The sequence below is a fragment of the Typopeltis vanoorti genome, chromosome 7 (assembly GCF_054136105.1).
Source record: "Typopeltis vanoorti isolate ZY-2024b chromosome 7, IOZ_Tvanoo_1.0, whole genome shotgun sequence".
Lineage (NCBI taxonomy): Eukaryota > Metazoa > Arthropoda > Arachnida > Uropygi > Thelyphonidae > Typopeltis > Typopeltis vanoorti.
Window position 1 is genome coordinate 130,875,575 of NC_143555.1, and position 22,380 is coordinate 130,897,954.

Here is a 22,380-nt window from a genome sequence, read left to right on the forward strand (position 1 = left end):
AATTGCTCATTTAGGATTATTTTCTGTTGGTCCACTGCTGATTGTAGTCTTGATAGGATGACCTTTTCTATTACTTTGCCAAGACAGGAAAGAAGACTGATGGGCCTGTAGCTTTGGGTAAGTTGTGGGTTATTGCCAGGCTTTTTCAGAGGTATAATGTCCGCGATTTTCCAATCTGTGGGAAAGTACTGGAATCTTAAAATGGAATTGGTAATATTAACTAGATGAATTATGGCTTTCATTGGGAGTAGCTTTATTATTCTATTGGTAATGCCGTCAGAGCCAGGGGCCTTTTTCTTCTTCAAATGGGAAATGATATTTATTATTGGTGATGTGGGGGTGATGGTTTCTGAATCATCCTTAGGCTGACTTAGTGCATTTCTAACTTTACGATGAACTTTGTGAATAAGATTGACATTTAAATTTGCATAAGATGGGCTGCATTGATTTTCCAGATTGTCAATTAGGGCTTCTACTTTTTCTTCATCTGTGTGTGCAGTTCCAAGATTGGTCTTTAAAGGGAGAAGTGGTTGTCTTTTGGTACGATGAAATTTTACAAACTTCCACATGGAGTTATCTTCTGGGTTGATTTCTTTGAGTTTGGTTTCCTATTTGGAGTTCCTGTGGATTTGGAGGGCTTCTCTAACCTGTCTGTTCAAAGTGTTTAAGGTTGCTTTGTCCTGCGGGACTTTAGTATTGTGGTATCGCTTTCTGGCCTTATTTTTGGCCCTGATTAGGTCCATTATCTCTTCTGGGATCCAGTTAGGAGCGTGAAAGACAGTGGTTTGAATGACCGATGCTATTGCTGAGTTGATTTGCCTAGTTAAATTTTTTACATTTTGATCTATTTCTTCTTTTTTACGAAGAAGGGGGCGGACCGATGTGGACCGGGAGAACCTTAGAGAGCATGTCCCATGGTATGAAAGAATGTTGGGGAGAGAGCTGATCTTGAAGTTCTAACCTGAGTAGGATGGGATTATGATATGAGTTAAGCTCTTCTACTGTCTCCAGCTGGTATTGATATTTGATGTTTCTGAGGATAACTTTGTCTAATACTTCAGAACTTCCTGATGGGCTGTAGTGTGTGGGCACAGTGGGTCCAGCTACTATTGATGAGTTGAGTAACGTATAGTTGAATAAGGTACGGCCTTTGGAGTTGATTGACGAACTGAACCAGGCCGTGTGTTTGGAGTTTAGGTCTCCTGCTATAATTATGAAATCCGTGGAGCCGAGGATGGAGTCTAAGTCTGCTGTCAATAGTGGAATACTGGGAGGGTTGTACGCTGCGTAGATTTTGAGTTTGCCTTAGTTATTAGTGTGTACCTCCACACCCGTCACCTCAAGGTTTAGAGTTTGGGGGTTAGTCAGTGCGTTGTGGCTTAAATAATTTTTGATAAAAATAGCTGTGCCTCCTCCACTAGAGTTAAGTCTGTCTGTCCTGTATAAAATAGAGCCTCTTAGTTTTGGATTGTTTGATGGTCTGAGGTGGGATTCACTGATCAAGGTTATGTCTGGATTGTACCTTTTTGCAAATTCTTGCAGCTCGAGAATTTTATTTGTTAAGCCATTGGCATTCCATGCTGTTATCATGAGATAATTTGGTTTAAATTTTTTAAACATTATAGAGAGCTGTTAATATGGATTGGGTTTCTATGTAGAATCTTTTTGTAGAGGATGGTGAGGTGCTTGCTTTGCTGAATTCATGCAGCATTGTTGCAAGTGACGAGGTTAAAGCTGATGTGAGATTAGAGCTTGTTTTCTCTTGTGATGAAAAAATCTGGGTTCTTACCGCTTCCGCATATGATTTGGACATGGATGATGATCGAGTGCCTTCCTGTGTTGTCGAATGTGAGGTATTATGATCTGGAGGGCGAACTGCTTGGTTGTGTGCTGCGTCATTGCTTGTAGGAACATGGTTAGTTCTTGTTGATCCACGGTTTTTTGGATGGAAAAGGCAACCCTTGTAATTAGAGGGATGTGGTCCTCTACAGTTGGCACAACAAGCAGGTGTGGATCTGGGTTTGGTGCAGGAGTTAGTTTGGTGACCCTCAACGCATTTTAGGCATCTATATGCAGCTCTGCACAGTTTTTGGGCATGCCCGAACCTCTGGTATCTGTTCTGTGGCACTGCTGCCGATGCTTTCTTCCTTAGAGGTAATTTTAAGCTTGCAAATGTCCGTAACTTCATAGATGCTTTTTTGTGTGTTGGAGATTTCGACCAACACCAGTGGCATTGGTGTTTTATCTGACCTCAACATTCTACTCACTTTGGTTATCAAAATTGAACCGAGTTATATAAGCTTATTTATCTAATCTTATTTAAGGTTTAAAATGATATTTATCTTTTTTATCATTTATTTTTCAAAAATTAGAAATATTTCATATTTTTAATTTGTTTTTTTTTACTGTTTTTATTGTTTCATATACATGTATTTAAGTTTAGTATCTTATGAATATTTTTAATAAATTTAAAATCTCACTTTTTCATTTTCCACCCCATGATATATTTGTGGCTGGAAGAAATTTCAAAAATATTCCTCCTTTAGCCATTAGGGGAACTTTTTTTAACTTAGACTTTTCGTGTTATGGGTGTGGATAGGGAAAATATTGCCAAATACTCGAGACTGCTATTAAAATAGGATTATGGTTTGTTGAATTATAGCCAAAAATTAAGGCCGCTATGCCAATAAATTCGTGTATTCAAATAGAAGTTTTGCGTATTTTGCAGTATGAAACTCAAACAGAATTTTCGGCTGATACAAACTGCTTTATTTCCTGCTTCGTATAAGATTGGTTAACTAGCATTCGGAAATGCATTGTCTGTCTTAATAGTATATCATAGAAATAATATATATATCAGAAGGTATTATGAAATCATGCATATACCAATGAAAACATCTCTCTCTCTATCACACGCACGCACGCGCACGCACGCACGCACGCACACACAAATTTCCAAACGCTGGAAATGCCTGAAAATTATTGACGAAAATTTAAGTGTTAACAAGGAATAATAATTATTTTAGAATTGTGTAGACAATTCATTTACAGCAGTTGTTAGCAAACGTTTCGGTAGCACTGATGCTCTTTGGTTGGAGAAATCTTCATTCGAGTCTCTCAGCGTATTCTTTTTCGAAAACACGAATTGGCTAAAAGACACACTAATTCGCACAAACTGTTTGAGACAGGTTTAACTTCTCATCGATTCACTCAGGTTTTTAAAAGATAATTCATTTGATTATAACGAACCAATGGGCTTAATACATAAAAGGATAAACAAAGATAACGTTGGAGGTTATATAACTCGAAAAACCTTGTAATTCTAACAAGAACTTTTTGTGTATGTGTGTGTGTGTGTGTGTGACCTAATTACAGAGACTTAATTTTTCTTTTTACAGATCTTACAGTAGGTCTTATTAATGTGCTCACGGATATAATTTGGAGGATTACCGTTGATTTCTATGGAGGAAATGTGATATGCAAGATGATCAAATATCTCCAGGTAAGAAACTATCTTAATATTAAAGTTTTAGGCATTCTCTTAAAAATGTGTCGTCAATATGTTCATATCGAGTGCTAATATGTCATTCTGTTCTTTGCGTATTGCCTGAACTTGTAAATGTATGCTTTGCTCTTCAGTAGTGGAAAGGCAACCAACAATGCAAATTTATAACTACAGAAGGGTAAATAAAAATTTCACGTGCGAGATGATTAATCGCATGCGCACACAGACAGACAGATGTGCTGATTTAGGTTTTTCGTTCTGGTGTATTCAAGGAAGACAAATTTAGAGAGCTTACAAGATGGTCGGCGTATGAGCCCAAGACGCCATAATATTCATCTTCCTTGAAGCGAAAAGAGGAAGTAAAACGTAATGAACGTGCTTCTAAGGAAAACTCTGAGACAAATTTAACAACTTTTGGTGTTCTCGCTTAATCAGCTAAACTTCAAGAATACAAATGAGTTTGAAATACAGCTGGAGAAAGAGAGAGTCGCGATGTAGTTCAAATATACTCGCGCAACAAATGAAAGGGTCAACTGGCTTGACAAAGAAGCTTTATAATTTGGAATTACCTCCGGCGTATTCCTTTCGCCTGTTTGGAAGAATGAAGAACACTTTCTTTAAGGAGAGTCGGAAAACGCTCTCACTATCACATGAGACCAGCTAACCTTTTATAGCTGATTCGTTTTTTTTTTTTTTTCAGATAATCCTCTTCGAGAATTAGCGGAAGAATTCGGTTTTCGGTTGGCCAAAGCAAAAAAATTTCTGTTGCATGCGCCATAAGAAACGCAAATAATCGGGTAAAGCCTTTCGTTATCTTGCGGCAATTCATGCATATCCAACTACAGTGCAAGAACCAGAAAGTAGTCAGAATATAAAAAATGCACCAAAATAACAAACTTTATTTGACGTTAATTAAAAATCTAAAACGAAAATAGGATTCATATGGCAAACAGTCAAAAACTTTGCAGTGCGCAATGTCTGAAACTCGTAGGTTTCATTTTTTGACCAATTAATTGCATCAGTTAGTCCAAAAAATATTTCCACTAATCTTACAAAATTTCTTTCGGCGCCACATAACTGCGTACTCATCGAAAGAACGTTTTCAGAACGGGAAATATTTATTAGGAAACCAGACGTCAGTTTCTCCCCAAAACACTGAAATTTGCCCTTTCCTTCCACACAGTTTATCGTGAATTCATTTTGATTAATAAATCTATAATTATTCCTTATTTTTGACAATTAAAAATAAAATATGAGTACTGTTAATTTGTCATTAGAGAAAATACGTCAACATAGTGCAATATATGTTCTATTTTTTACACTGTTTTATTTTTGTAATATATGATATCTATAATATGTTAAAAAAAAACTAAAGTTTTGAAAATGTACCATAAAACTATGAGAACAGCTTGCGCTATTGTATTTTGTGTTATTAGTGTATCACATTTGCAAAGGAATCATCACCAAGTCCAAGTCAGGCTTTTAAGGGGCCAAATGCTTCAAACATGCCTCCTGCCTAAACATCAGTTGCTCCTTTTGCCAAGACCATTGGGTGCAACTTCTGCCCACACAGTTTTCCACCAGTTTCACATCCAGATTATACTGTAATCACCTCAATCAAAGACAATACCCACTTATTCGCATTACTCTTCTCCTCCAATTCCTTGACCTGGGCAAAGTTACCCTCCACTCAACAAAGAACGACTCCCATATTTTTCCGACAAAAAGAAACCCGAAGAATTCTTAACAACTTGAACACAAACAAGGCATCTGGTCCTGATAGAATCCCACGTACTGTGTTAAACATTTGTCTCTCAGAACTAACACCTATCCTGCATCGCCTCTTCAGTCTATCGTATTCGACTGGCATCTACCCGACAACATGGAAATAGGTCCCCATCCAGTCCATCCCAAAGAAAGGCGGTAAAAGTCAACCATTGAACTCCAATTGCTCTCACTTATGTTCTCTCTAAAATTATAGAGAATATAATCAACAACCAACTCTTGAATCACCTAGAAACGTACCAGCTAATCAGTGTCCAGCAGTATGGATTCCACCACTCGCGATTTACTGCTGATCTGCTTGTTTTCACCACCCACCTATGGACACAGGCCATGAAGAAATTTGGAGAAACTCACGTGGTTGCCCTCGACATTTCAAAGGCATTTGATTGGATTTGGCACAGGGGTCTACTTACCGAATTGCCATCCTATGGTCTCCCCTCCTCACTCTACCACTGGATCGCCGACTTTCTCACTGGTTGCTCACTACGTGTCATGGTGGACGGCTTACTGTCTTCATTCAGATTTCTCCACATTTACAGGTGTACTCCCCCCATGGTTCTGTTCTTACACCCACTCTCTTCCTCTTGTATTTAAACGACCTGATCTCACAGATTTCCAATCCTATCCATAGCTTTGTTCACTCCATTCCTCCTTTTCATTCGACAAACATGTATGACAATTCTCAAGATCTACCACGACGAGGAACCTGAACTCAGATCTCCTAGCTATATCCCAGTGGGGCAAGGACAACCTTGTAAACTTCAGGGCCACTAAAACCAAGTTCTGTCTGATCTCTAGCAAGAAAGACCTCGCCTCCCTCCCCGTTATTTTAAATAATACTGAAATATCCAAATACGATCAGATTTGCCTTCTTGGACTGACTTGCACCTCCGACCTTTCCTGGCATAACCATATTTCTACTGTAGCTTCTGCAGCTACCAAAAAATTTGGTGTACGTTTTCGCACAAGACACTGCTCCACACCTTTACAGCAGTTGACTCTACAGAAAGCCCAAATCTACCAAGTCATGGAATATTGCCCTCATATTTCGGATGGTACACCAAACTCCTCTCTAAGATTGCTCGATTCTATCCAGAAGAGGGCAATCCTGAGAATTAATGATCCCTCTCTCACAAACGTTCAGTTTCTGCCTTGTGCCTCTTCTACAGATACTTTCATGGACAGTGCTCTGTTGAATGGACCACTATTATTCCCCCCTCCTCTTCTCCAGGATCATTAAAACAAAACAAGAGCCTTTTACAGTCCATCTTACAACTCACCGAACCAACTTTAATGCTTCGCTTTTATTCCATCTACTTCTGTCGTTTGGAACAGTCTTCCCCACTCTGCCTTCCCCAATAACTACACTCTCAGCTGTTCAAGAAAAATGTGAACAGACTCCTGACCTTTCTTGTATTCCTCTTGCTCACCTTCCCCTAACCCCTAACACACGGCTCTAGTATGCGATTGCGTATGGCTACCAGAGACAAAACTTCCGAAATTTCCATTTTTATGTTTGCAAAAACAATCTTTATGAAGGTGTCGGTGGTTACAATCTTACGCAGTTTCGAAGTAGTAGAAAGTAGACTCTCTTAAAAGACTCTCGCCTGCTTGTTTACCAGGATAACACGCACTGTTTAATTTTTTTTCTTATTTTTCATTTTCAGTTCTTACAAAGTAAGAAAAATTCGATGTAAAGCCTTCTGACGCAGTTTTGCTGCTGAAAGTGACGTCACATACAAAACGATGCAAGTGCATAACATCGGTGGATACCATTCTAGTATTTTGTAGCAATGAAACAAACCTTGATTGATACCAAAACAAACATAGATCATGTGTGAAATTGGCTCTTTGCCAAAAAAGCAACCGATGTTGAATTACATCAACTTTGTCGTTTGTTTTATGTACATAGATTCGTTTTCCTCTTTCTTTATTTTGAAAGGTTATAAAACGGCTGTGCAACTTTTAAATCTCAACAAAAATGCTTGGAATTCCATTCCATCCAGAGCTAATTACTCAAGTAAGAAATTTAATTTCGTCCCACAAAAAAAGTACTTGCAAGTCTTTCTGTGTCTGGAATCTGCAATTAATGGGGTTCATTTTCATTATTTAAAATTCGTTTTAATTAGACTTTTCGTCTGAGTTGTGAAATTAGTCGTCGCGTTCAAAGGTTTCTACTGGATTAATTAACGAGAGCTTTGGAAGCAAAACAGATGGACAGTTTCAATGTTTATTTTTCCAGGATAATGAAGGCTGAAAGACTTTTTTATATCGAGCAAAAAATTCACACTGTACTTTCTGTTTTTTTATAAGTTATATTAATCTTGATTTAATTTGTTTACAGGTGTTAGTTACATATTCTTCAACGTACGTGCTGGTAGCGCTGAGTATCGATCGTTATGATGCTATTACTCATCCTATGAATTTCTCCAGTAGTTGTAAGTAGACTTTCAATTATTTTAATTACTAGTTTTCATAAAGAGAATTGTATAACTTTACTTATCACTAATATATCACTAATATAGCCCGCCGTGGGCATGGATGTTTGTGATTGTCTGTGAAAGTACTAGTGCCGGTGGTTGGCGGTAGATGGCGTCGGTGCAGTTGCCGTTTGTTATAGTTGATGGATTGAGAGTAGAAGCAGAGAGCTGTAAAGTAGGGACTCTCCCTCGATGAGTCTTTAAACTCCCTGGATCTCACGTCACGTTTTTTTTTTTTTTTTGAGATGAACTGAACCCTTGTCAACAAAGTTCTTAAGTTCTTAAAAGAACTGGGCGATGGACTGAGTCCTTGACTCTTTATCACTTCATCTGAATGAAGAAAATCTGTATGGATGGAGTGTCATTGAGCTAAAAGCTCTAGTCATGGCTGGGTAACGGCAATAGCCGAGCCTCAGTTAAAATTTCATTAGCTACAACATTACCATCTGCTAACATGGAAGTCCTAAAAAGAACTCTCCCCTTGTCAACAACTTTAACCTTTAACCTTTGTGGCTGGATGGACCTCAATCCATTGGATTATAATCCTTTCATCTCTATGAAAAATGGCTTAAATTAATGAGAATTTATCTAGCACCTGGCTCACCCATTTTAGGGCAGTGTGGTAGCATCTGTACCGATGAGCAGAGCCGCTTTCGGACGTTTGTGTTTCCACCTGTCGTTTTCATCGTAGTTAGATGACTCTCGAATGAGTTGATTGGGATGACTAGCTGCTTTGTTGAAATATGTAATGGCTGTATCACGGAGAAACATGTGAATATCAGGAATGTCAACGTCTCAGTGAGGAGAGCATTCCTAACAAATCACGGAGCATTGAATATCATACGGAGACATTTGTTCTGGATGACCTGTAGCTTTTTGATGTTGCCAGGAGAGGTGTGACCCCAAGCCGGTGATCCATGAGTTAATGTGGGTCTAATGATTGTTTTGTAGATCCGTAGTTTGTTTTCGGTGCTGACACGGCTTCTTCGGTTGAGAAGAGAGTAAAGTTGCATAATTGCGGAGTTTGCCTTGCTGCAGGCATAGTCGATGTGAGAGCTAAAGTTGAGGCGGTTGTCCAGTTGAATACCTAAATACTTGGTGCTGGATTTCCATGGAATAGTTGTGTTGAAAAGTTTAACTTCTCCGTAGTGGGACGCCTTCCGTCTTGTGAAGAGAATGGCAGTACTTTTGTCGGCATTCACAGTTATTCTCCATTTCTTGAGCCATTTTTCTAGGTTTGTTGCTGCGGTTTGTAAGCGCTGTGAAGCTACGTTCGGCCTGAGAGATCTACTCAAAATTGCCATGTCATCCGCATAGTAAGCTGTGGTGGTTGATGTCGTGTTAGGGGCGTCGGCAACGAAGATGTTAAAAAGCAGCGGAGAGAGCAACGAGCCTTGAGGAACACCTGCAGTGATTCTTTTCAAAGAGGATTTGAGTCCTCTCAACGTGACATGAAATTTCCGGTTTTTTAGAAAGGAGTCGATAAGTTTGAAAAGGTAGAGCGGAACTTTGGCCATAAATAATTTATAGATGAGGCCTTTGTGCCAAACCTTATCAAAGGCTTTTGCTACATCCAGAAAAACAGCTCCTATATGTTGTCTCCAATTGAATCCAGTAGTGATGAATTCGACCAGTCTGTGAACTTGTTGTGTAGTACTGTGCCCGGTTCGAAATCCAAACCGGTTTTTCGGTATTGTATCGTTTTTGTTCACCACATTTTGAAGTCGATTGAGGATGAATTTTTCTGCAATTTTTCCAAAGCATGAAAGGAGACTGATGGGTCTGTAACTTTGCGGTAACTGAGGCGCTTTTCCCAGCTTATTAATGAGGATTATATCTGCTTGTTTCCTTCGGGTTGGAAAATAGTTTAGTCTGAGTATTGCATTTATGATTGTTACCAAATGCATGACAGCTTTATGCGGAAGGGCCTTGATTCTTTTGTTGTTAATTTCATCTGGGCCAGGGGCTTTTTTGTTGTTGAGCTTCCTAATGATTGAGTAGACCTCTAGGCGAGATGGGATAGATATTTTCACGGTTGTTAGGCTGCTGGAGCGCAGTACGGACTCGACGGTGAATTTTCTCTATGAAGACTAAATCAGAATCCGCATAATTAGGACTGCACTAAAGTTGAAGAGCTTCAGCGAGGGCTTCTGCCTTTTCATCGTCCCTATAAACTATTCCTCTTTCTCTGTGAATGGACTGGATATTGGAACGGTCCTTACGGATAACCTTTGCCAACTTCCACAAGGAGTTATCTTCAAATTTGAAACAAAGTTTTCTTTCCCATTGTTGATTTCTGTGATTTTTAGTGCATAGCGAAGTAAGTTTGATGCTCTGTTCAGCTCTTGGCTGTCTTGAGGAGATAGCGTGTTATGAAAGCGACGTCTGATTTTTATTTTTGTTTCTGATTAGAGCAAGGATTTCTTCTGGAAGTAGATTTACTTGCGCTGGAGTGGAGATAGAAGAGGCTGTAGTTAAGCTAGTTTGAATTTTGCTTTCCAGGTTGTTGACTGCTGCGTCAATTTCTTCACAGGTGGAGATATTCGGCACTGAATCCATGATAGTGTTGATTGTAGCCTTGAATTTTGTGCAATTAGTAAATGACTGACTGGGAATAAGTTCCGGATCCTCTCCCAGTTTTAGAAGTACTGGGTTGTGGTCCGAACTGAGGTCGTTAACCACTTGCAGCTGGAACTGATGAGAGATGAGATGTGTTTTTGAATATGACTATTCCTAATATGTACCTAATACATCGGGCCTGCTGTGTGTTCCGATGCTTCTTACTTATAAATTTTATATATAAAAATTAAAAAAGTGTTTTAACATATATCCTCAGAATACTAGATTTTTGAAAAATTCTCTGCTAATTGTTTAATATTCTGCATATTTTTCTAATGATTTAATAAATTATATAATTTTTTTAAATAATTGTTTAGTATATTTTACACGGTACTTTATTTTTATAATAGAATTTGAAAGCTGTGTCATATATAGATGATAACGTTCTTTAATTATCATATAATATTTTCAAATAACCTCAATAATTGTTTGTCATGTATTATATATCATAAATTAGAAAAAAAAATTTTCATATATTCGAATATCCGAAAACTGAAAACTGAGGTGGGTAAAAACTAATTTTTCGGCGTACAAAAAATATCGCGTTTTTTGAAAAGTTCCCGGATTTCTTGATTAGGTAATCGAAGCAATCACAATAAAATGTGATTGGCCCGAGCTATTCGCATCTAGGAATGAAAGCCAACAAGTCTAACTTCCATTGTTGCATTGAAAAGATTAATAAAAATGATAATAATAATAAAAAAAATCTGTTGCAAGCTTTGATACCACTGATAGTTTTAGCTTGGATGAAATCCACCACTCTTATAACACGAGTTTTTCGAACAAAACACATTAAAATGAAAAGTTCTTTCTTTCTGAACAATCTGAAAGATACGCTCAAACTTTTAACAGCAAAGAGTGGGGGACATCTTAACAGTAGTAACGAGAGGAGAAAAAATACTCACTTTGCGATACTTGCAGTAAATCAAAAGTGAAATGTCGAGGCACGCAATACACTGGGGAACGGAAATCTCAGAAACTCTCTATTTAATGGTTGGTTTTCAACAGAAGAGGGAATTAGGTGAGGAACACTCATGTTAGTGGAAAACAAAAGTTCTGGCAGTCCTCGTGTAAAAAAAAAAAAAAAAAAAAAAAAAAAAAAAAGGAAAGTATTGCAAAAAATATCTTTGGAAGTTTGAAAGTTGCTGTTTGCAAATATGTGATTACAATAGTATTAAGCAATAACAGATTCTAATCTTGTCTAATGTGGATTGATTCGAAGAATCCTACACTGAGGTGTTGGATATATACGAAGGTGCATCGAATGGCGCCGAATGTCTGATGCATCCGAAATCAACCTTTCGTTTTAATTTTCATTCTTTTTTTTTTTTTTTTTCAGACAAATTTTAAAACGAATTCGTTCTTATAAATGAACTTTATTTATGTCTGCGTAAATTCCGCACACATTTGATGTATGTGCGATTTAAATACAGACGGAAGAGCGGTGCGTTGTTATAAAGTAAAAGAAAGCCAAGCTACTCGTATCGAATAGACTTCTAACATAATGTCTTCTGCTTATTTATGATCTCAACTGTACGCGATAAGCACACTAATGTAACATATTATGGTAAAGAAAGGTCTTATCTGATTAAGCAATGGGAAAACGATATTTCTTCAGGCAAAAAATGGAACGGGTTTGGGATAAAGGAAAGGATTACTCAAATAATGTAACAGACAATTTAAGTCCTCTAATTACTAATTGGTGATACTTTTAGATCGTCAGCTATTTTAAAAAGACTGCAATATATACCACCTTTTCTGTTTAAAATGCAGGTGTACTTGTACTCAAGTTTAAAACCTACAATAGAGTTTAAATAATATCTTGCAGATAAAATTAATAGTAAATACTGAAAACTAAAAATTAAAACAAAAAATTATTTCGCAAAATAACTTTAACAATTAAAATTTAGGTAAATATGATAAAATACACATATATCTCGTATTTTCTATACTAATAATAATATACATGAAATGTTGTAACTGTAAGATTTTATTGGTAACCCTTGGAAGGTAATGGATAGCAATACTGTAGCCAATGAAGTTCTAACTGAGGCTTGGCTATTGCTGGTACCCTCCTGCCATGATCAGAGTTGTAATAGCTGAATAACACCTTATCCCTACACTGTCCTCTACAGATAACGGGGAAGATAAAAAGCATTTCTTGCTTCGCTCCTTTAAGCCAGTCCTTATAAGGACTATAAAGATTTTATTATATTTAAAATATGTTTTATCAATGCAATCAAAAGAAATATAAGAAAACAAGGGAAAACCCACAATATGGTAATGAATGGCAATGCTGTAGCCAATGAAGTTTTAACTGAGGCTTGGCTAATGCTGTTACCCCGCCAAGACCACAGTTTATAGCTCTATAACACCCAATGCACACATTTCTTCTGCAGATGAAGGGGAATATGAAAAGCATTTTTGCTTCACCCATCTAGCATAAACAAAATGCGTTTTAATACAAAGAAACTCAAATCATGAGGTTTAAGCAAATAATTTAATTCATGAAGTATATAAAATAGAGATCGCAAAAAGGTATCGATCTGGTTAACATAATGAAGGATATTAAGTATTCATTCTTAGCCAGGTATACACAGTGTTTCAAAATTTACTAGAGATAGAGTTAAAGAAAGTGTAATTTCACATCAGAATTTCCATTGATATATGAGAATGGACACACCATATCCTTCATTATATCCATATTTTCATATTTTCTGAGCACAACATTCAAAACGGACTTTAAAAATCCCTTTACATCTTCTGTTATGGACGCACCTTTATTTTTTTATGTTTTTTTATATTTTTTTTTGTTTCAGTACACGAGTATGCAACTAAACTTCCCTCTATTCTTTGTAGTTATAAAGCTAAAGAAAGTATTCTGACGCGAATATAATTTATTATTCGTTGTTATGAATGTAAGCAGCTGATAAATCTTCAGCCACTAATTTTAACCCTGGATAATTTACTGGATAATTATTTATTTATTTATTTATTTTATATTCAAAGGGAAGAGAGCGCGCCTTCTAGTGGCTTCTGCATGGGGAACCAGTGCCGTGTTCTCAGTGCCATCTATATTCCTATTCAACAGCGGTGAGCTCATCAAAGGTCGTTCGCAGTGCTGGATTGATCTTGAAGAATGGGAATGGAAACTTTACCTCAACCTCGTAGCGGTGTCATTATTCTTTATCCCGGCAGTGATCATCTCTGCGTGCTACAGCATCATCTTGTATACGATATGGAGTAAAAGCAAGATCATGAGTTATCCCAAACTCTCCAAATCTGCAGTCGCGAACTGTAAGTAATCATTTCTTTGATTGATGTCTAATTGCTTGTCAAATGTTGTAGCTAATTTAACAGATCTACTAATTATATTTGTTTACTTTAGTATTTTATTTTTCAAATGTCTTGATTGACTTCTGTTTATCAAGATGACGTCAAGCTTTATAGACAAAGACTCAAAGATACAACACCAACATTTCCTGAACTGAACCACCCTGATTTCTGAACACAAATTTCAGTTATATCCAAACATGTGTAATAAAAATCACAAACATAGAGGATTCATAAATAAGGTAGTGAATGCTGTAAATGCGTTGTATAGCCCAGAATAATATTCGTATCCAGTTGTAGTATACCGTGTTTCAAATCTGCTAAAACTTATCAAAATAATAAGCCATTATTCGTGTGACTAAAAATGCATTATACGTGTGACTAGTGGTGTCAAGAACACCGTGACTGGACACTGGAAGACCGCAAAAAAAGACGTAGTCCGACGAGTCAGGGTTCACCTTGTTCTGTACCGAGTGTAGGCAAAAAGTTTGGAGGGAGCTTCTTGAAAAAAATGAAAACAGCTCCTTGTAAACACATCCCATGAATCTGGAGGAGGTAGAGTGAAATAGTGGGGCATGTTCTCATGGTACGAAACGAGTCCCCTGATATTGCTGGAAAGTCGGGTGTCATCCAAGGAATATCTGAACGTTGTTGCCGATCAAGTCCATCCATCAATGTTGACGTTTTATCTAGCAGGTGAGGATTATTTGAGGGACGATAATGTTACTGTTCGTAGCGTAAGAATGGCTCAGCAATGGTTCACCGAACATTAAACCGATTTCCACCACGTTCCCTGACCACCAGAAAGCCCGGATCTGACCCCCCCCATTGAGAATGTACGGGAACGTTATAAAAATAGATCAGGGAGCAAAGTCCTCTTCCGTGAACTCTGAGCCAGTTAAAGGACTGTCTCGTGAACCTGTATTATGCTGTAGATATAGATGCAATCCAACGCCTTGTGGAATTTATACCAAACCTTATGTGTTCTGTAATTCGGGTTAAAGGAGGTCGAACACGATATTAAATAAAAGTCTCTAATTCAATGGCAGGTATGTGTAATTCCATAAAGGTAGGTTTTCAGAAAGAAAAAAAAAAAAAACTTTAGGATTCGATTCTAGTTGACGATCAGAAGCTCTTCTAGTCCGTTTCTAGGTCAGTTTCTTTTCGAGTTATCACCATTTGATAACTCGAAAATAACTCGAAAAAAACCGCATCTGCCTGCACCATTTGGCGCAGGCAGATGCGGTTTTTTTAACTCTGAAGCTTGGGTTTTTAAATACGTAAATCTCAGTCAATACTACCACTAAGGGTTAAGCTCACGAAGTGTCTACTTGTCAACTCCTATCTCTTTCTTTCCTATGCTTTTTAAAATCATCGGTCGTCATGAACTCAACTCACAAGTACTAAGGGTGGAGGAATCTACCTACCGATTTCCAAGGATAGGACTAAAAGGCGCTAGATTTTTTTTACGTGACCAAAGATGTTTCAGCTGATGATGTATTCATCTCTGAAATACTGCAAAAGCAAGTCTAATGTACTGCAAATGTTAATCCGCTCTGTTGAATATCTCTGAAGTGACCGGTAGAAACGTACTTCTGTTTCTGATATAGGACTAGGGAATTCTTTATACAAGGTAACGGATAGAAATGCTGTAGCCAATGAAGTTTTAACTGAGGCTCGGCTATTGCCATTACCCAGCCATGACTAGAGCGTTTAGCTCAATAACACCCCATCCACACAGATTTTCTTCAATCAGATGAAGGGATAAAGAGTCAAGGATTCAGTCTGTCTCCCCCCCCCCCAAAAAAAAAACATCGTATCGGATGGTTAGTGGTGGATGGACGGATGATCGTGGATTGAGTTTGGAGTTTGACGAAGACAGACGTGTTTATTTCCTTCTGCTGGAAACTGCGCTCTTTGAGGTTGTATTGTACTACTTACGGAGGTATTCCGAGAATCTTGCACTGCACTTGCTCTAACCTTACCCGAATTCCTACTGCCTCCTCTTCTACACGAAATGTTGAGGTGAATGGCCACGTAGGCCCTGCCCGAAATGAGGACCAGTGGTGGATGTATGGTGTTAGGGAGGTAGGTAATTCGAGCTGAGCCAAGCAAGTTCCCGGTTTCTTCCCACAACACTATAACACAACACCGCCTCCTCTCGATTTTTGCTAATTGACTTTTCCAGTCAACAGGATCGTGCTGGCAGGTCCTTAGGCCTGTGGGATTATACTTGTAGGCTCACCGTCCTACTTCATTGCTAAATCTCTCACAGCCCTTAAATACCTCCAGACGACAGGATACGCTACACCGGCATAGAGGGCACCAAGGAACAGATCCGGAACCTAAACAAGGAGCAGGCACTGGACGTACTGAATTTCCTAACTACAAAGTTTGAATCGGATTAGCCGGAATTTTTAAACCTATATGCGAAAACAAATGATGCAGATGGAGAGGATGAGGTTACGCAAGGTGAATTCACTACACTGTTCTGCCATCAAAAACCCCCCACCAAAACAACTCACAAGGGGAGCACTCAAACAAAAGGTGCAGAACAACAGAAGATCATATGGAGGAGGACTCCCCAACAGGACGTTCCGAGGAACAATGAAAAGGTCCCCCCCCTCTGTCATAATACCGGATAAGAATAAACAGACGTCTCTCAGATCAGCCCTTAGGGAGCATAAGATCATATACTCCTGGGCTAAAAACTCAGATGAAGGCGTTAAAATCCAGCCCGCTATTGTTAATGACTATAGGTAGATGACAAGGCTAATGGACAACAAAAATCCTCCCTACCATACCTTTGCTTTACCTAGTAAAAAGATCCTGAAGGTGGTGCACAGCCGTATTCATCACAAACTATTTAAGCCATAACGCTTTGAACAACCCACAAACCAAAAACCTAGACAGATAAACAGGTATTGAAGTTCATACTAACAATACCGGCAGCATCAAAATTTATGCTGCATACAACCCACCTAGCATTCCATTATTGGCATCTGATTTGGACTCCATTCTTGGCTCCACAGACTCCATTTTTAAGGCTGGAGATTTTCAGCTCCACAATCAACTATAAAGGTCGTACTTTAAACAATTATTCAACATAAAACTCTATATTTATAGCCGGATCTACAGATCCCAACCATGACTTGACATATTTATCCTTAGAAACATCAGATACCAGTATTAGCTGGAAACATTAAACGAGCTGTCATCTGACCACAACCCCATCCTACATAAGCTTGGTACGCTTATTCTTTCACAATTCTTCCAGAGCACATTGGCCCAGTCCCTGTTATTTACAATAAAGAGGAGATAGACATATTTGTAAACAACCCAATCAGTCAAATCAAAAAAGCAATAACATCAGTTACCTAAACCACTGTCTTTCACTCGACAGTCGGATTCCAGAGAAAATCATGGATCTAATAAGAGCAAAAAACAAAGCTAGAAGGAGATACCATAACGGAAGAGCCCCACAAGACAAAACAATATTGAACAGATTAAATCGGCAAGTGCTTGAAGCTCTTCAAAAACACCGAAACCATGATTGCGAAACATAATTGACTAATCTAAACCCAGAGGACAACTCCATCTGGAAATTCTTGAGATCTCTCCGTACTAAAAGGCAACTTATACCCCCAGTACAGACCAAGAAGGGAGTAGTCCCCACTGACAAAAAAAAAAAAAGCAGAAGCTCTAATAGACAATTTGGAAATACAATATAACCCCCCCTTATGAAAATTTAAACATCAACCTTATCTAAAAAAATTCACCGCCGTGTCAAGCAAATTTTAACACAACAAAAGGATAATTCAGAACCTATCACACCTACTTCTCCAGCAGACGTAACAAGCAACATAACCTACATGAACAACACAAAGGCTCCAGGTCCAGATGGCATCACCAACAGAATAATGAAATTACTACCCAGAAAAGCTATACTCCATTTAGTCAACATAATCAACATTATCCTAAGATTTCAGCACTTTCCCATAACCTGGAAGACTGGAAGACTAATGACATCATACCTATCAAAAATATTGGAAAGAACCCCCAACTTCCAGAAAGCTATAGACCGATTAGTCTTTTATCTAGTCTTGGAAAGGTCATGAAAAAGTTATTCTCACAAGGCTTCAATCTGAAATGGACAAGCTAGGAATTATTCCAAATGAGCAATTTGCATTCCGTAAAGACCATAGCACTGTACAACAGATACATAGACTGGTTGAGCATATCACAAAAGGCTACAACTGGAACCTTCAAACAGCTGCAGTCTTCATAGATGCTGCGAAGGCATTCCACAGGCCTTCTTTATAAAACTGGACATCAACTTCAAACCTACACATCTGCCATGATGAGATAGAGCGCCGCATTGTCGAGTCAAAAGAAATCACCTTGGACCCTTTTCATTTGAATAATAATCTTAGCTATAATTTGCCTGACTCTTTCAACTCTACTATTAGATACTGGAGATCGCGTGATTCCACACACGCACAGGTGTACAACAATAGAACTTTAACTCGGACTGTAGTTCAAGCTCATAATAACTGTAATTTACAGTCGAATATTATGGCTTTATAATTGTATAGCTTTAGAGTGTGTCAATGTTAATTTAAGTGTCTTTTAATATCTTTCAATGTTCTTATCGCCTGATGAAGTCATTCTTGACGAAACATGTTGCGTATTTTCAAATAAATGTCATTTTGTTATAATTCTCGGGTTTTAAGTCAGTTAATTTAGAAAAATGAACATATATATATACACACACACTTATAATAAACAATTTTTGTCTACTAATTCTGTCAAAGCTCTTTCATAATCAATAAAGGCCACGTTTTTTTTTTAATTCTATTCTCTTTTCTATTTATAATTTTAAAGTAAAAATTGGATCTATACAGGGTCGGCCTTTTCGGAAACCATTTTGTTCTTCCAGTAGTTTCTCCTCTACAATGCTGCGTGGTTTCTCTTTTAATATTTCTGCATATATTTTATATCATGTATTCAGCAGACTAATTCCCCCTATAGTTATTGCAATCGTTTGTGTTTTCTTTTTATAGATTGGGATAACCGGTGCTTTTTTCCAAGAGTTAGCAGTTTTTCCAGACATCAAAACTATATTAAAATATTTCAGAATTCTTTCATTAAATTTTGTACATGCATCTTTGTATAGTTCTATATTTATATTGTCTTCTCCTGGTGTTTTCATATTTTTCATCTTCTTTATTATATTTTTCAGTTCTAGGATTGTGATATTTTCTGTTAGGTCCTTCTTTGTCTTATAAAATTTTATTTCATTGTTCTCATCTGTCCGGAGATTTTGGAAATAGGTCACCCATTTTTCTAAATCTATTATTTGTATTTTTATCTTTTCTTTTGTTTCTTTATTCATGTATTTTATTACTTTATAAGTTTTGGGTTGTGGCTTAAATAAATCCTTTTCTAGTTCTGTTACGAAATTGTTCCATCTTTCTCTATGTTTGTTCCTTACTTCTTGTTTTACAATTGCGCAATTTCTTTTATACTCTATTTCTGCTTCTATTGTTTTGGAATTTAGCCATTTCTGGTAACTGTCCTTTTTGGTTTTTATTACATTTTCTATTTCTTTGTTCCAGTCTGGTAGTCCTCTTTTCCTAATCCATTTGCGCTTTATTCCTAATATTTCTGTTGCTGCTTTTGTGAGAATTTATTTCAAATTTTCCCATTCATACGTCTATAGCACTTGATTCATGTGTTAAAGTTTGTGCAATTGTGATATTGTCTAACTTGAGGATCCTGTAATGAAGAAATTTTATAGCTTGGCTGATAAGAATTTTCAATGTTATGTATTTTTAGCCGTTTTAGTTTAAATCCAATTTTTGCTGATACCATATAATGATCAGAGTTTAATTCAAAGTATATTTATGTATTTACTTGTGTTTAAACACTGAATTCATTATTCTCATATTATTATAAATGACAAAATAGCGCAATCTGCAACCATTTTGATTACATGTACCTTCGCCAAATTTACCTATGTTTGTTTTGTATTTTTTGTTTCCTATTTTGGCATTTAAATTTCCTGCTAGTAGTAAATAGGCAGTTCTGTTTGTTTTATTTATAGCATTCTGTAATTCTTTATAAAATATATTACTGTATTCTTTTTTCCCCTCTTCAATTATTGTTATGTGGCCTCTTAATGTCTTGAGTCTAATTTCTGCTAGTCTTTCATTCATATAGTTGTAATGTACAATATTGTTCTTTAGGGATTTATGTAACATAATCATTATACCTGCTTTTGCTCTTTCTTCTTTTTTACCCCACTGTAGATTTGTATATAATTGTTTGTTTCTTTTGTTTCTTTTGTACCTTTTTGTTTTTTCTTTGTTTCTGTTACTATACATATCTTTATGTTAGCTTGGTTTAGTTATTTATCAAGTTCCTCTTCTTTGCATGCATTGCTTCTCACAATCCATGTTGCAATCTTCATTATGTGTTCCTTTTTCCAATTTCGTTTACAGTTTCCTGACTTCTGGTCTTTTCCCTGACAGTCCGTCCGGCTTTTCTTTGCATGAAACTTGAAAGTATCTTGAATTTCCCCAGGATAGGTTACTAACCTGTCGCTGGGTAAGTTCAGTGGTAGGGCTTCTACTTGACGCCTCTGGACAGGCAGATCTGACATTTACTCTGTTAGGGTGTTAAGGTTATACCGCCCATACTCGGTCGCCAGTGCCTTGTTTGTACTTTTAGAACAGGATGGACCACGGGAAGATGAGATTGATATTTGAGTGGGAGAGGCTATGTATTACGCTTCGCCACTCCTTCCATCCCTTAAAACAATTGTAAGTATTCCAAATTGGTCTTCATTGCAGGTGGTTTAACCAAAAAAATCCAACCCCTTGATCTTGCAGTAAATAAACCATTCAAAGACAATTTGCGGGCTAAGTGGGAAGACTGGATGATGAGTTGGCATCCATGAATATAACAAAACAGGGCAGATGAAAAGAACTTCATATAAAGATACAATTACGTGGATTGTAGAAAGTTGGGCTGCTGTAAGTGAACACTGTGTTAGAAATGGTTTCATTAAAGCACAAGGGAGTGCAGTGGTGTCCGGTGACAAAAATTATGAAGCTGAAGAAATTCCAATCGAAATTTTTAACGCAATTGATTCTTTCAATATTGGGTCTGATGAAGAATTTTTTGAATTTGAATAGTGTAATGTTCAATACATAATAAGTAATACTTCTACCTTAGTTTTGTTATTACATTTGATTTACCTCTCATACCTTTCTAATGTACACCGCGCATGTTCATTTTTAACGAATTTAGACTTTTTTATATAGAAAACGCGCGTTATCAATCATTTATTAAATTTATCATTTATTAAATATATTAAAAAGGCTTATATAAAATGATAAGCCTTTTTATGTCACGTTTTTTGAAACGTTTTGAAACTCAGGGGGCTACCCTGAGTGTCGAGTCTTCAAAATTCGAGTCATCAGAATTCAAGGAGAACCGGTCTACCAGTCCGGAACTTGGGCGGTTGGGCGCCGGGGGGTGCCCCCGCCAGTATATATATATATATATATATATAACTATTTCTACCTTAGGACAGAGAGCACGCTCCCTTTTAAATGAACCAGATGAGCTCCAAAAAGAAATTAATCACCTTTCTCTTATCTTAAAACAAAATGGATATTCTGAAAAAACGATTACGAAATTTCTTCTGGATCCTCCTAATTTAAATTTTTTTAAAAATGATTTTAAAATGATTAAAAACTGATTTTAAAGGTAGCATCTCAATACCTTACATTAGTTCAGTCTCCAATAAATTGGCTAAAGTCCTTAAAAATACAACATCAGGACGTTTTTCACTACACTTCTTAAAATCCGTTAATAGGCTTCGGATGGCTTATACGATAACCTCTTATAAGCCATCCGAAGCCTATTCATCACAACCTAAAATATCCAGGTGTATACAAATTATGGTGCCATTGTAATATTCCTTATTTTGGACAGACTAACAAATCTAATGAACTATGTATAGAAGAACATAAGAGAGACATCTCCTATAAAAGATCATCACATGCATCTGCACTATCCAGTCATGTTCGTTTCTCAAACAATCCTCATGATGATCTCCAAAGTCACTCAAAAACGTAAGCCAGTTTTATTTATTTCCATATTAAGCCATATTTCATTCTAGTTCGAAACTAGAACGAAAGGACGATATGGCTTCCGTATCGTTCTTCTCACTTAAGCCGAAACTTTGGAGACGTTTGAACATTTGAACAGCAATTTAAGTAACAACATCCCTGATAGCCAAGCTGCAGTTGTTCAATACTGGCGTTCACGAGAACTTAAGCACGCACATAACAAACAATGGCGCGTTGGATAGAACAACTTAAAAAATACAACGTTTTTATGTCAATTATGTATTGCATTTTTGTCTGTAATTTCCAGTTTTTGTAACTTCAATTTTTATTATTGTGTTCTACCTTTAGTGGAAGCCAGATGAACGCTGTAAAAGGCTGAAACTAGTTGTATCATTTCCATTAAAACTTAATATTTTATCTCGGTTTAAAATCATTAAATATATCTCTATCTGTTTCCTTCTGCCATACGGCCAGGGGAGGGTAACTATATATGCTACTATACTAGAGAGATGATTAT

At 37.1% G+C, this 22,380-nt stretch overlaps 1 protein-coding gene across 1 annotated transcript in view; it reads left to right on the top strand.

The window, feature by feature from the left end:
* Nucleotides 1-22,380, top strand: part of LOC150105070 (cardioacceleratory peptide receptor-like) — a 151,843-nt gene that overhangs the window by 115,288 nt on the left and 14,175 nt on the right. Inside the window, exons 3-5 of the mRNA XM_090396128.1 lie at nt 3,399-3,502; nt 7,635-7,728; nt 13,399-13,686. Coding sequence (XP_090252254.1) covers nt 3,399-3,502; nt 7,635-7,728; nt 13,399-13,686 — 486 coding nt within the window. The remainder of the gene's footprint in view (nt 1-3,398; nt 3,503-7,634; nt 7,729-13,398; nt 13,687-22,380) is intronic.